The following is a 14976-nucleotide window of genomic DNA, read 5'->3' as shown; positions in this document are numbered from 1 at the left end:
ATATGCCCGATGATTTGGCCTCAAAGTCATCTGTGGCAATGAATTCCACGGATTCACTACCATCTGACTAAAGAACTTCCTGTTCTAAAGGTACATCCCTCTATTCTGAGGCTGTGCCCTCAGATCCTAGACTCACCCAATATAGAAAACATCTTCCCCACATCCTCTCTATCCAGGCTATTCAGTATTGAATTCAATAAAATCCCCACCCACCCGCACATTCTTCTAAACTCCAGCAAATACAGGCCCAGAATCAGCAAGCACTCGCCATACATTAACCCTTTCATTCCCAGAATCATTCTTGTTATCCTTTTCTGGATGTGCTCTAATGCCAGCATATCTTTTCTTAGATAAGGGACCCAAAAGTGCTCACAGTACTCCAAGTGTGATCTGACCAAAGCCTTAATACCTCAGCATTACATCCTTGCTCTTATATTCTAGTCCTCTCGAAATGAATGCTAACATTGCATTTGCTTTCCTTACCACAGACTTATCATGCAACTTAACCTTTAGGGAATCCTACACAAGGCCACTTCTTTGCTCACTCTCCCAATCTGTAATTCCTTCTGCCGATTACCTGCTTCTTCAACACTTTCTACCTATCTTTGTATTGTCCACAAACTTGGTCACAAAGCCATCAATTCTGTCATCCAGATCACTGACTTATAACATGAAAAGAAGCGATCCTAACACTGACCCCTGTGGAACATCAGTAGTAACTAGCAGCCAACCAGAAAAGGCCTCCGTTATTCCTACTCTTTGCCTCCTGCCAATCAGCTGATCTTCTATCTATGCTAGTACCTTCCCTGTAATACCATGGGTTCTTATTAAGCAGCCTCATGTGAAGCATCTTGTCAAAGGCCTTCTGAAAATCCACGTAAAGAACATCCATTGACTCTCCTTTGTCTGTCCTACCTGTTATTTCCATAGAGAATTCCAACAGGCTTGTCAGGCAAGATTTCCCCTTAAGGAATCCATGCTGACTTTTGTCAGTTTTATCATGTGCCTCCAAGTACCCCAAAACCTCATCTTTAGTAATGGCTCCAACATCTTCCCAACCATTGAAGTCAGACTAACTGGACTCTAATTTCCTTACTTCTGGTTCCCTTATTTCTTAAAGTGTAGAGTGACATTTGTAGTTTTCCAGTCCTCCGGAACCATTCCAGAATCTAGTGACTCTTGAAGGATCACACTAATGCCTTCACAGTTTCTTTAACTATCTCTCAGAACCCTGGGGTGTAGTTCATCTGGTCCAGATAACATATCTACCTTCAGATCTTTAATACCTTTTCCTTATTAATAGCAACTTCTGTATAAATTCTTCATGGTGTTCTATAAAATAACTCAAATAATCACACAAACAAGATATCAGCAGACTAGCACAGTTTGCACTTGACATTGGCATAGAGATCTCCTTTGAGAACAGTAATAAAAAAAAAACAGATGGAATCACTGTTACTATTTTTGTGTGTGGATACCCAAGTACCCTGCACACCATGGCCCTGCAGAGGCTGATTTATTTATAGTGTTCTTGGTCTGAAATCTGGAACGCTCACTACATTAAAGAAAGCCATCTGCCCAGGCTGCATGCTACTATGCAGGAACATCATGTGAGCCCCTGACCTTCACTGGCAAGGAATTGCTCACAGCCCAGTTATGCAAGGGAGGGCTGGTGTTCAACAAGCTGGGATGAGCTCTGCAGCCTCTCTGCACTGAGATGGGGAGCACAGAACTGCACCCTAGCCAACATGCTGGGCAAGGACCATTACTGACAACTGACAGCGCTTGCTTTGTGTTGACAGATTTCTGAGAGACTATGGTCTACTGTCACCTCCTGTTGGTGGTAATGGATGCTGCTGTCTTGTTCAGCTTCTTTAAAATGTTGAACAAAGAAATTGCATAGAAATAATCAATTGTATTATTGCACGGTACACTGTATTGATTTAATGTCTCTTCAGAACACGATAAATGAAAATGTTTGCAGTAACTAGTAAAAGCATAATATTAAAGGTACGTAGATTGTGTTCAATTATACTGGATGTAAAATAAAAGAATATCCTTTCTTAATCTGGTTTTGAGCACAAAAACTATAATACTGTATAGCAAAATACTATAGATTTCTCACATGTGATAATCCTTTTGTCTTTCAAAGGAAGACCTGTTGAATGTAGTATTGCTCATTTTCTTTAAACACTTAGGACATATGCATTTGTTGCTGAACTTGCAACTTTACCTGGAATTGCAAGTATCAGCTTTTGACTGTTTGGAGAATTAAAATGTGAATAAATATTATCCACTGGTTAAATATAATTACCAAAAAAAAAATTCTGTCACTTTCGAGCTCTTAGCTTCAGCTGTCCCCCTCCTGTCTTCTCCTATAATTTCGGATCTCCCCCTCCCTCTCCCACTTTCAAATCTCTTACTATCTCTTCTTTCAGTTAGTCCTGACGAAGGGTCTCAGCCCGAAACGTTGGCAGTGCTTCTTCCTATAGATGCTGCCTGGCCTGCTGCGTTCCACCAGCATTTTGTGTGTGTTGCTTGAGTTTCCGGCATCTGCAGATTTCCTCATGTTTGTGTTTTATCACTGTTATTGAGATGATTTGAATATTCTGGTGTTAAATTTAACTTCAACAATACCAGTGACTCCAATACCCCCTTTTGTATTACAATTTCCTCAATATGTTTCTTTGAAAAATATTTTATTCCTACCTAGGTATTACGGGACTCTGGAATTTTTGAATATACTTGGAACGAGTTAGAATTGTGGATGAAAGGCCTTCATTCTGTTTCACAATCAGAACAAGAAATTGTCATTCTGTTTCTTGAAAGAGTAAGTATAATTTAAATGATGTTCACCGGTCCTATACTCTTAGTTTACAATAGAAGATATTTCTTTTGTAAGCTCTTAGTCCGATTCCTTTTAGTAATCAGTTAAAGTCAACAATCTTTTACTGGGAAAAATATGTTTGGTCATTTGATTGAATGGTATTTTGTTTTAAAACTTAATGCTCGAGATCTGCAATAGTTGGATAGTTTTTCTGAAAAATTAATTATGCCTACATTGGCTCATATGATGTTATGTGGATCATATTCCACTCAGTGATCTACTATCTATGATCTTTTCTTTGGAATCCTATATTACATGGATTTTCATTGAAAAAAGATACTCTACTATTGTTCCATTAATAAATGTGGCAATTTATTTGGATTGCAGCTAGTGAAGTTATTTGAAATTAATTGTTGGTTAGCATGTTATGAAAGCAGATCTAAAATCAAAGTTGATGTATCCAGTTCCTACAAGTTAATGCTTCTCTCCTGCTTTGAGTAAACTGAAAGCTAGGGCGCAGCTGGGGGTGCATAATCCCAAATCGACAACCTACATTGCTGATTCACTTTTTATATGAAGTCAGTCTTGATTTGATTCCATAAAAAAATGTTGTCCTAAAGTTACATAGTGTCAATATTGTTAAAAGTAACAGATATGTAACCATTTTCTGCAGTCACTAGTCCCCTACTATGCTTTGTACTAGATGAGATGACACCATAACTAATTTTATCTCCACAGTTGGATCTATGTTGCAGAGGCTATTGTTTGCTTTGCTTTGACTAGCAACCAGCTAGTTTTATACCCAGGAATACCCATACTCTTGTGCTATGATCAGAAACTGATCAAAGCACAGAGATGCCTGTGAGATCTGGACGCTAATGCAATAGTCTTCTAGTATCAGTGTACAGATCCTTGCTTAACATCATGAGGCAAGCAACATTTAACAGCATTAGATCAACTCAATCTAACAAATTGATCAGTTCCTCTGACATTTGTTTTAATTGTTCATTCATGGGATATGAGATTTAAAGTACAAAAGTTCAAAGTGTATTTATTATCCAAGTATGTATTCTATATACAGCCTTGGGATTTGCCTCCTTACAGGCAGACACAAGACAAAGAAACCCAGTAGAACCCATTAAAAAAGACCAGCATACACCCAATGTGCAGAAAAAAATCATTCAAATAATAAACATAAGCAAATAATATTCAGAACTGAAGTTCACGAATGTGAGTTCACAGCCACAAAGTCAGTCACAGGCGATCCAGAAGCCCATTAGTTGCAGCCTCAGTTCATCTCCGAGACAAGTAAACCTTGCAGAGCAGCGAGCTGAACACCAGCGCATCCCTCACCTCCAGCCCCGACACCCTGACCTTTTCAAGCTGGCCCAGCATTTAAATTGGCCGAACAGCTAATCATTGTCCCTCGCTGTTGGATCCAGGCCCTGCGGCTTCGATACATTCTCGAGCCTGAGACCTGCCACCTCAATTTGGCCCGTACCCAACTTTTCCAATCTGGCCTGGCACTTATAACAGTAAATCGTCGGCTTAATTGTCATTACAGGGCTAGCATTTATTCATTCCTAATTGCCATTGGGAAGTTCCGCCACCACATTCAATACCTACAGTCCTTGTGGTGAAGGTAGCTCCATTTTGAGCCCCAGGAGTCTTAAGTTGAAAATAAACAATTTTCAGTCTTTGATTTAAAATTTACAGTATCTATCATGATTGCGTAACTCTACAGCTTTCAATCTGTTCTTTTCTTTGTAGGTTTTGTTAAAGTTAATACAAAACCCACATCCTTATACTGACCAGATTTCAGAAGCAATACAGGAAGCAATTACACTGCAAGCACACCTCGATGGGCAGGACTTGGATGCTGTTAGTTTGCCCATTTCAAATATTGATGGTGAGCAGGGAAATAAACTCTGAATTCTTCTGCGATCAGTTTACAAATATGGTCAGCAAATGAAAAAGTAAAAAACTGTTTCGCTTCCCAATTAAATGTTCCAAATAATATTGTCAGTCTCAGTAAGACAAAAGTATGTGATTGAGAGGTACCCTGCAGTAAGTTGTTCTCATTTTTCATTTTATGCTGCACTCTAGAACCATATATTGAGAAATTTAAAACACATTCAAACCATTTGTGGCTAACAACTTAATATAATGGAAATTTCAAGCATGTTTGCAGAATTTTTCTTGTCTATTACAAGTCTTTATGGTACGTTATAGCAAACAATCCTGGTTGTTGTAGTTAACTGTTTATACACATTAAAATTGATAGTCATCCTTGTTAGTGAAACATACTTCAGCATCGTACTCAAAGGGCAAATGCAGGATGCCTAAATTAGAGCTTTTGCTCTGATCCCAGCAATGAGCTTTAACTCTGATTGCAGAAGACAGTGACTCCTTTTTTTGATGGTTTGACATTTTTCTACCACAGTTTTCAGGGGCTTTTCATGGTAATCCTGTGAAAAGGATCAATCCTCTACTATAGGCCCGTATTTAGCAGCAATTGGAGTACAATTATCCTGGAATTGCACAGAAAACCCATTGGCTTTCCAAAACGCAAGACACTTCTTGTATTTTGTGACTCTCCTCCAATTTTGGGAGATGAAAAGGTCAATTGCAATAAAACGTGATGACCTTGAGTTCCATTTAGGCCAAATGCAACTCAACTACAGGTATTAGATGTAAATTGAGTTGGGTAACAAATATAAGTGTTTTAATTGTCTTGGAATAGACTCAGATTGACTATGGTCTGTCAATTTTCCATGTAGTCCAAATTTTACACTGGAGCAAACTTCAAGCACACTAACAGAACCTACACCAACTGAAGTAGTCTCAATGGAACAATTAATATGTGAACTAAAACATTATTTGGTTAATGCACAAACTCCATATGAAACTATGTAAACCAGGAATTAATTTATTTTAACTAATTATTTTCACTTTGCATATAATGATTCTCTACTTTTTTTCAGATGTGCTGGATATGGTGGACATTATTATGGACACTAGTGAAGGTCTGAATGATGAGGATGGGTTTACTTTAAGTGAGGATGTGATTACACAAACATTTCCTTTCAGTGCAGTGGTCACAGCTGCTTTGGAAGCCAGGAACAAAATGGTCTTGGGAAACAGTAATGGAGCAGGTGACTTTCTAAATAATCTTTCAAATAACTTTTTGCCTCTGAACATTAGAGGTGATTATGAAGAGTAACTTCATTATTCGTAACACTATCACTTCAATCTTGATGTTTTTATCAAAATTCTGCATTTCACTTTAAACAGGATATATTAATCAAACCACTTAATGCAGAAACCTCAATTCTGATATCTAGGAAAGTTGGAATCGGTCTATCATGTGAAAGCTGACTATTGTCACAATTTTGTCTTCCTCTTTTATGTTCTGTCTTCTTCTCTTCAATCCACATTTTATTTAGAACAGTTGTTACTGCATTGGTCCGTTCATATGCAATTGTCAACATCTTCTGAAAAACCGATAAGTTCTGTGTTCGTCCCACTTGATTTGTACTGTGTTGCCAAACATTCAACAAATGTTGTTGAAGCTGATTTCACCAGATAATCTGATTCTTCCACAAATGAAGGCAGCCAAGAAATCTTAATAACAGAGTACATATGTATACTTCAGTTTTAGATTTATGCTAATCTGAACTTGTTGGTTTATCTTGCTTGCTTACTTATTGCTCATTGCGCCACTGGCGTTTAGGGCTGCAGTGAAGGTCCTCCATTTCTGTCTGTCTTTGGCCATTCAGATGTAGAGGAATTCTTTATTGCTGTTTCAACAGTTTCACCAGTAAAGTTGTTAGCCCTGAACTGAACCCCCAAACCTGGAGTACCAGTGGACCGCTATTAGTCTGGCTTCTAGCCCTTTGACAGTTTGGCATGGGTGACCCTACCAAGTGCCAAAGAATAAAGCCCTGACTCCAGCCATCAGCTCTACAGGTCATCAAGGCACACAAGCCTCCAAACCACGGCAAGGTTGTGGTCCTCTTGGAGAATTGGTTTAACTTGAATCTCACTTAATTGCAACTAAGGATAATATGCTTCATTTGGTAACTTCTGGATTATTTTGTGCTGTTTCAGATGCTGTTTTACAGTACCTTATTGCTACTCTTACCGATGTTCTACATGTGCAACAAGATCCCTTGGCTTTGTGTCTAGTATTATGGATGTATGACAAAGAACTGAATTCGTTCACTGAAAATCAAAATTTAGTCAAAAATATTTTGCAATTTTATTCTTATTATAATCTTTGGATCCCACAGCAAACCAAGGAGACACTGGTAAGAAATTAAATTTCCAGCTATAGTTTCACTCTTACAGCATAGATTGACAATGTTTTCACCATTATGTGCTCTATAGTTTTAAATTTCTCCTTCTTTTGGAGGCCTATAGAACAATGTCTAATGTGTGCATTTATATAGATTATATTTATTTGTACTACACAACAAAGTTTCAGTGAACAACTTTTTATTTGCTATTTAGTTGTATCATCTCCAACACAATTGTAGTGCCCTTACCTGATCTCTGAAATGTGAAATAGGGAAATTTGCTCAATGTATATTGCTCAAGGCAACAAATTCATTAAGCATCCTTTGAGTTTTATTATTTTTCAGTTTCCAGAAACCAAAAATCTACTTTTAGAAACTCAAGCATATAAGAAGTAGTTTTCATAATACTGGACATCTTAATGCTTTTTTCCAAACATTCTATGACTTACCGTTACAAAAATACCACTAAACTGATAATAGAGTAAAAATTCAGATGATTTGTTTCGATCAAAATGTATAAATTCCAAAATGGACCAATCCAGCTGCACAAAATTATTTCAAACTTGAGACTAGCTCGAAATTTTCATATTCGACTGCATTATTTGGACTTGTCCAGAATCACTGACTACATTTCCTGCAAAACCACATTTATCTAGATCCAATGCAGGAACCTTTCTCACTGGCATTCTGTACCTTGGAATCCATTGGAAGTGAAGGGCCCTAGGTGATCCAGTGTGGTGATCAATATTGAGGATTTAACATGGCAAACCAGGGAGCAAAACTTCGTATATGTCAGTTCACAAGGCAATGTCTCTGGCATTAAAATCTATCAGGTTGAATTTAAGTATTAAGAAAATACAGAATAAAAGTTTGAAAAATGAATAATAACATTAATACAGAATACATAAAGCATATTTATATTTATTTAGTTTTATGTTTCAAAATTAAACATAACCTTACTAACCCTCCCCTTTACCTCCTGGATTTGAGTCATACAAAACCCCGTTGAAATTATTTCAAGCAGTGAGCAAGCAAAGGCCTTTTAACATTAGGTCTATTAGTAAATGAAATTTGCACGCACGAGTAAACACAAGTCCATGTCTCCTTTCATTCTGAATGGCTGAACACTAGCACTTCTGTTGAGAACTACCATCCATAGCAAGTATGATTTTGCTATTGCACAGAGCTAGCCAAAACTAATTTGAGCTTTCTCATCAATAAAGGTGAATTTCCCAGATGTTAAATTAAAACATTGCCATTGCATTAGGCAAATTGAGTATAACAAATTGTAAAACATCTTTTTTTCTGAAACTTGTCCACAGTTTGAACAATTTGGTACAGAAAGAACACATTCTCTTCCATTCAAGGAGACTTCATTCTGCAGACTCCTGATGAGAGCATATGAAATGGGGGTCAGCATCCTCCTCAGTGATGATGTTAAAGGTCGTTTGAAGCAGGCAGTCACACAATTGCACCTGTATGAGCTGGTTCTGGCTGTGAAGCAAGTGATGCTGTACATCCGAATGTCTGTGGCAAACTTTAACAAAGTAAGTATAATTGTTTACTTATTAGTACCTGATAACTATAAAACATCTATAATTAAATAATAGTTGGTGGTCACTTGTTACAATAGATAACATTTCACCAAGATGTTACACACCATATTATTGTAGTTTAAAGTAAATTATGAGAATTATTAAATAGATCTATTGTCAGATTACTATTTGAAATCCGGAATTTAAGCAAAAAGTTTTATTAAGATCTATTTACTTAAGAGAAAATTTTATAAATTTCTGTGCAGTTGAAGCACAACAGCATGCTTCAATCTTTTACAGTTTAAATAATAATATGATAACCATGCATTTACAAATGTTCTACTCCATCTACAGACCCTTGCCCATGCACTTAAGCTATCTTAAGGCTCTTATTTCCTCTGCACAATCTGCTTTTCTAATCAATTTAATGTCATCAGCAATCTTAGATGCAGTACAATCAGCTCCTCTTCCAAATTGTTAATATATATTGTGATCAGTTATAGGTGTAGTACCAACCAGCTGGCTCTCCAACCAACTGGAGAAACAAATATTTACCCCAACCCTCTGTCTTCTCTGTCCATGCCAATACATTTTCCCCAACTCTATACATCCTTATATTATGGATAAGTCTTTTATACGGCACCTTATCGAACACCTAGAAATCCAAGTACTCAACATCGACCTGGTCTCATTTATCCACAGTGTGCATTATATTCTCAAAGAACTCCAGCAAGGTTACTGAACAGAAATCACTCTTCATTCTGTGTCTGCCTGATGGAGCCACTTTTATCCAGATGTTTTGCTATTTTTTCCTTAACTTCAAGCACTTTCCCAACCACAACTGTTAAGCTAACCGGCCTATAGTTACCTATCTTCTGCCTACATCTGTTTTGAAACAATATTCTAACATTCACTGTTTTCCAATATGCCAGGACCTGCCCATGACCCAGAGAATTTGGTAAATATCTCAGACACATCCACTTTAATTTCTGCTATTTCTTTCAGTACCCTAGGATCCATCACAGCAGGAACAGGGAACTTGTCTACTAGTTTGCTAATTACTACATCTTTAGTGACAGCAATTGGCTTGATGTCCTCACCATCCATAACATCTGTCTTTGGCATGTAAGAGGCGTCCTCCACCATGAAACCCAACACAAAATGGTTGTTCAAGGCCTCAGCCATTTTCATATTACCCAATATTAGTTCCCCCTTATCACCTTTTGAGGGACTTGTGTTTACTTTATCCCCCTTTTCTGCTTTATATATAATTTAAAATTTTACTATTTGTTTTATATTTTGTGCTAATTTACTTTCATAAAGTGGAATTAGCACTTGGCATGGCCAAGTGGTTAAGGCGTTAGTCTAGTGATCTGAAGGTCGCTAGTTCGAGCCTCAGCTAAGGCAGTGTGTTGTGTCCTCGAGCAAGGCACTTAACCACACATTGCTCTGTGACGACACCAGTGCCAAGCTGTATTGGCCCTTATCCTCCCCTTGGACAACATCGATGGCATGGAGAGAGGAGACTTGCAGCATGGGCAACTGCCGGTCTCCCATACAATCCTGCCCAGGCCTGCGCCCTGGAAACTTTCCAAGGCGTAAATCCATGATATTCATGACCTTTTTGTTTGATGACCTTTTTGTTATTTCTAAAGCTGGCTCTCTCCACCCTTACTATCCTTGCTTTTAACTGGAATGTATATTTGATGAGCACCATGAAAAATCTCTTTGAAAATCTTCCACTGTTCCTCAATTGCCCCACCATACAGCCTGTGTTCCTAGTCTATCCTGGTCAGCTTCTCCCTCATCCCATTGCAGTTATAGTTTAGGCTGAATACACTGGTTTTAGATCAAACCATTACATCCTCTACTTGTATGAGAAAGCTAATAACTAATGAAATACTTTGGAATACCCCTAAACTATAAGATACATAGTAGAACCTTAATTTATTTATTTATGTTAACCAAAATATTTTACATTACAATGTACAACTAAGATATCCAATTTAAATAGAACTTAAGTAGTTTTAGCAGACAGTCATATGGGGGCAGCAACACACTTTAGACTGTGAGATGCCTTGCAGGTGCATTGAAACATTGAAAAATACGAAAACAAAAGTAGGCTGATCTATCTCAATCTCATGTCTCACTTTCTTCCTATGCCCCCCCAAAATAACCTTTTCTGCCTAGAAATATACAGTGCCTATAAAAAGTTTTCCTGCTTGGAAATTTTCATGTGTTATTTTAAAAGATTGAATTACAGTGGATTTAATTTGGCTTTATTTGCAACTGATCAACAGAAAAATACTTTTTCATGTCAAAGTGAAAACAGATTTCTACAAATGAATTACAAATCTACAACACAAAATAATTGATTGTATAAGTATTCACCCCCTTTACTATGAGACACCAAATCATCACTAGTGCAGCCAATTGCTTTTAAAAGTCACATAATTAATTAAATGGAGATCACTTTGGTGCAATCATTGTAGTAAAAATACACCTGTATCTGGAAGGTCCAACTGCTGGTGAGTCAATAACCTGGCAAAAACTATGCCATGAAGACAAAAGAACACTCCAAGCAAAAACGTTATTGAAAAGCACTTCAGGAGATGGATACAAGAACATTTCCAAGTCACTGAATATCCCTTGGAGTGCAGTTAAGCCAATCATCAAGAAGTGGAAAGAATATGCCACGGCTGTAAATCTGCCTAGAGCAGGCTGTCCTCAAAAACTGAGTGATCGTGCAAGAAGGGGACAACTTGAGAGGAATTACAAACTTTTTTGGCTGAGATGGGAGAGACTACGTGTACAACAACTATTGCCTGGGTTCTTCACCAGTCACAGCTTTCAGGGAGAGTGGCAAAGAGAAAACCACTGTTGGGGGGGAAAACTCTAATGAAATCTCAGCTAGAGCTTGTCAGTGGCATGTGGGAGAGTCTGAAGTTAGCTGGAAGAAGTTTCTATGGTCTGATGAAACCAAAATTGAGCTTTTTGGCCATCAGACTAAACAATGTTTGACATAAGCACTGCACATCATCAAAAACTCACCATCCCTACCGTGAAGCATGGTGGTGACTGCATCGTGCTATGGGGTGCTTCATGGAAGCTTTTAAAGGTAGAGGGTAAAATGAATGCAAGACATTGCCACAAGCATAAAGCCAAAGCTACACAGGAATGGCTTAAAAACAATAAACTTAATGACTTGGAGCAGCCAAGTCAGAGTGCATACCTTAATCCAATTGAGAATTTGTGGCTGGACTTGAAAAGGGCTGTTCACCCACAATCCCCTTGCATTCTGACAGAACTTGAGTAGTTTTATAAGAAGTATGGCAGAAAATACAGTGTCTGGATATGCAAAGCTGATAGAGACCTATCCACACAGACTCGAGGCTGTAATTGCTGCCAAAGGTGCATCTAGTAAGTACTGACTTGAAGAGGGCAAGTAATTATGCAATAAATTACGTTGTGTTTAATCATTGTAATAAATTTAGACCAATTTGTCGAAATTTGTTTTCACTTAGACGCGAGAGTTTTTTCTGCTGATCAGTGTCAAAAAAAGCCAAATTAAATCCACTGTGATTCATTGCTGTAAAACAATAAAATATGAAAACTTCCAAGAGATGAATACTTTTTGTAGGCACTGTATCTCATAAATATATTCATTGACATGGCCTTCTCATCCTTCTGCAACAGAGAATTTCACAACTCATCACTCCCTGAGTGATGAAATTTCTCCTCATCTCAGTCCTAAAAATCTGATCCCATGTCCTGAGATTGTAGCCTCTGGTTTCAGAACCACCAACTATCATCTGTGCCTTGACCCTTTTGAGACCTGCCAGAATTTTATGTTTTAATAAGTTCTCATCTCATTCTTCTGCACTTTAATGAATACAGGTCCAGTGGATCAAATCTCTCATCATAGGGCAGTCCCATCATGCCAGGAATTAGTCTGGTGAGCCTCCCCATGGCAAATGTAACTTTTAACTAAGAAGGTCAAAATTGCACAAGGTATTGCAGGTGTGATCTCACCAAAATACTGTATAACTGTAGTAAGGCGTCTGTTTCTGATGTTTTTAATCCAAGGTGCTTTTGGAAGCCAGGGGAGAGGCACAAAAATGTTGCTTCACAATTGTTTTATAAAGCGTTAACAGAAAAGAGAAAATCTGAAACGGACAAGCAAGGAGTAGAGGCTGCTAGCAGAAAAGAATGACAAAAGAAAAAGGATGGCGCCAAACTTGGAACACCTCTTTTTATACTTTTAATAAGAAAAATTCCGTTCAAATCTGCAGTTAAGAGTCAGCCAGTCAGAAAGACCTTATTCAAAAAATACATCACCAAGGGAAACTTCCAGAGCCTTCCTGAATCATACAGAGTCAGTGTTGAAAATCGTTGTTTAATACAACAGTGGATTTTGGCAGAATCACCCAGTTAAAGTATGGCTGCATTGTCTGTACACTGCACATCAGTGTGATTGCTGTGTCATTTTATTCACTGACTCAGTTAATGCAAAGAGTTGCTCTTTATCATACTGTTTTTATAGTTTATTGCATGTTTTGTGGTTCTTTCCAAATTAATTAGTAAAAGTCTTTACTTACACCATTACCTTTTTCATTTGCTCGCATGTTTGTTCAAATTGACCACACTGTCTTATCTCTAAATCACGCATTCCAGGTTTTTTCCTTTCCCTCAGGCATTTTCTGGATATTAATAAAATTAACATTGTTGCTATTTTTCATCCAGACCTTTTCATTAATTTTAACAAACTGAGATGTTTTATTCAGGTAAGAGATCTTAGTAGGCTTCATGACTTTGACCATTGTCTCAATCTTAATTCGTACATACTTTTTATTACTTTGAGCACAATCTCGAAATATAGATTGCAACCCATAGGTCATCCCAGGACCAATGAATGGTCCTGTAACTGAAGTAGTAATGGATTGCGCAACCAAAGTTTTACTAGTTACCAAATGGATTGCCATGCAACCGTAAGTTTAATAGATTGTCCTGCAACCAAAATGGATTGCAACTAATATTTTTACAGATTTTTGAAGAAATAACAATTTAGTAGCATCCTCACTCCTAATTTCCAACCATTGGTGTATTGAAGCTAGAACTAAGTCTTCTCTCAGACAGATTGGAACAGAGGAACTTCTTATCCATTTTGCTGCTCGTTAAAAATCTTCCACTTTGTCTGTGATGTTCAAAGCCCTTAAATCTTCATAATCATCCTGTTGATTATGCCAGTTATTGGATTCTGATGTTTTTAATCCTAAGTTCTGTCAGAATTCAGGGAAGAGGCACAAAGCATATTGCTTCATGATTATTTTATTAAACGTTAACAGGAGAATGAAAATTTGAAACGGACAGTAACAGGAATAGAGGCTAGTAGCAGAAAGGAGAGCCAAAAGAAAAAAGGTGGTGCCTTATGTGGAACAGCTCTTATTGTACTACATAGTTAAGAAAGGTTCCATTTAAATTTGCAGATGAGAGTCAGTCAATCAGAACGCCTTTATTCAAATAATATAGCACCAAGGGAAGCTTTCAGAGCTTTCGAAAATCATACAGATCACCTTGAACAACCACATATACAGACTGACCACTAAGAACCATATACAGCACTAATTTGTATATAAGTAACTGTATCAAATGCAAGCAGACAATTAATTGTTAACCTTCAAAGAAAATAGCAATTAACCAATCAGATCCAACATATCCTCTTGCAAAGAAACCAGCATGCAGCTTGCCTCTTTAATGGGTTGCATTGCCATCACGTTTCGTGTTTTACCAGCTACATCTTCAAAAGCTTCCAGAGGTTTGATAAATCCATTCCGAATTTCTCTCATTCATAATTTCTGTGTTCTGCTATCACATCCTTTGTAGTAAACTGCTGATAACAAAGTAACAGGTCTATAGTTTCCTATTTGCTCTCTCCCTCATTTTTTACATTTGCTGTTTCCAATCAGCCTGAATCATTCCAAAATCTGCAGAATTTTTATGAAGATGATAACCAATGCTTTTACTATTTCCATAGCTATCATTTTGTATTCTAGGATATAAATTGTCAATATCCAGGTATTTATCATCTTTAGTCCCATTAATTTCTCCAGCGTTTCATTTTACTGTTACTATTTCCTTTTTAAGATGAGAGCAACACCTGCTCACACTCAAGAAAATAACCAATCCCTTTCCTGTTTTCCCCCACCCCTCAGTTATAGCACAGGCTGCTCCAGTAACATTTCAGAGCTATCCTGTGGACTCTCAGGATCTGCTACATGCTAGAACCCCTTAGACTTGAGGTGTGTCTTGTACCAAG

General features: G+C 37.6%; 1 protein-coding gene across 1 annotated transcript in view; it reads left to right on the top strand.

The window, feature by feature from the left end:
- The window catches only part of urb1 (URB1 ribosome biogenesis homolog), a 99365-nt gene that overhangs the window by 30724 nt on the left and 53665 nt on the right, over positions 1 to 14976 (top strand). The window contains exons 16-20 of the mRNA XM_073045092.1: positions 2714 to 2830; positions 4598 to 4736; positions 5812 to 5982; positions 6938 to 7137; positions 8448 to 8672. Coding sequence (XP_072901193.1) covers positions 2714 to 2830; positions 4598 to 4736; positions 5812 to 5982; positions 6938 to 7137; positions 8448 to 8672 — 852 coding nt within the window. The remainder of the gene's footprint in view (positions 1 to 2713; positions 2831 to 4597; positions 4737 to 5811; positions 5983 to 6937; positions 7138 to 8447; positions 8673 to 14976) is intronic.

This window comes from Hemitrygon akajei, chromosome 5 (assembly GCF_048418815.1).
Source record: "Hemitrygon akajei chromosome 5, sHemAka1.3, whole genome shotgun sequence".
In the NCBI taxonomy this organism is placed as follows: domain Eukaryota; kingdom Metazoa; phylum Chordata; class Chondrichthyes; order Myliobatiformes; family Dasyatidae; genus Hemitrygon; species Hemitrygon akajei.
This window is presented reverse-complemented; position numbering and strand designations above follow the sequence as displayed.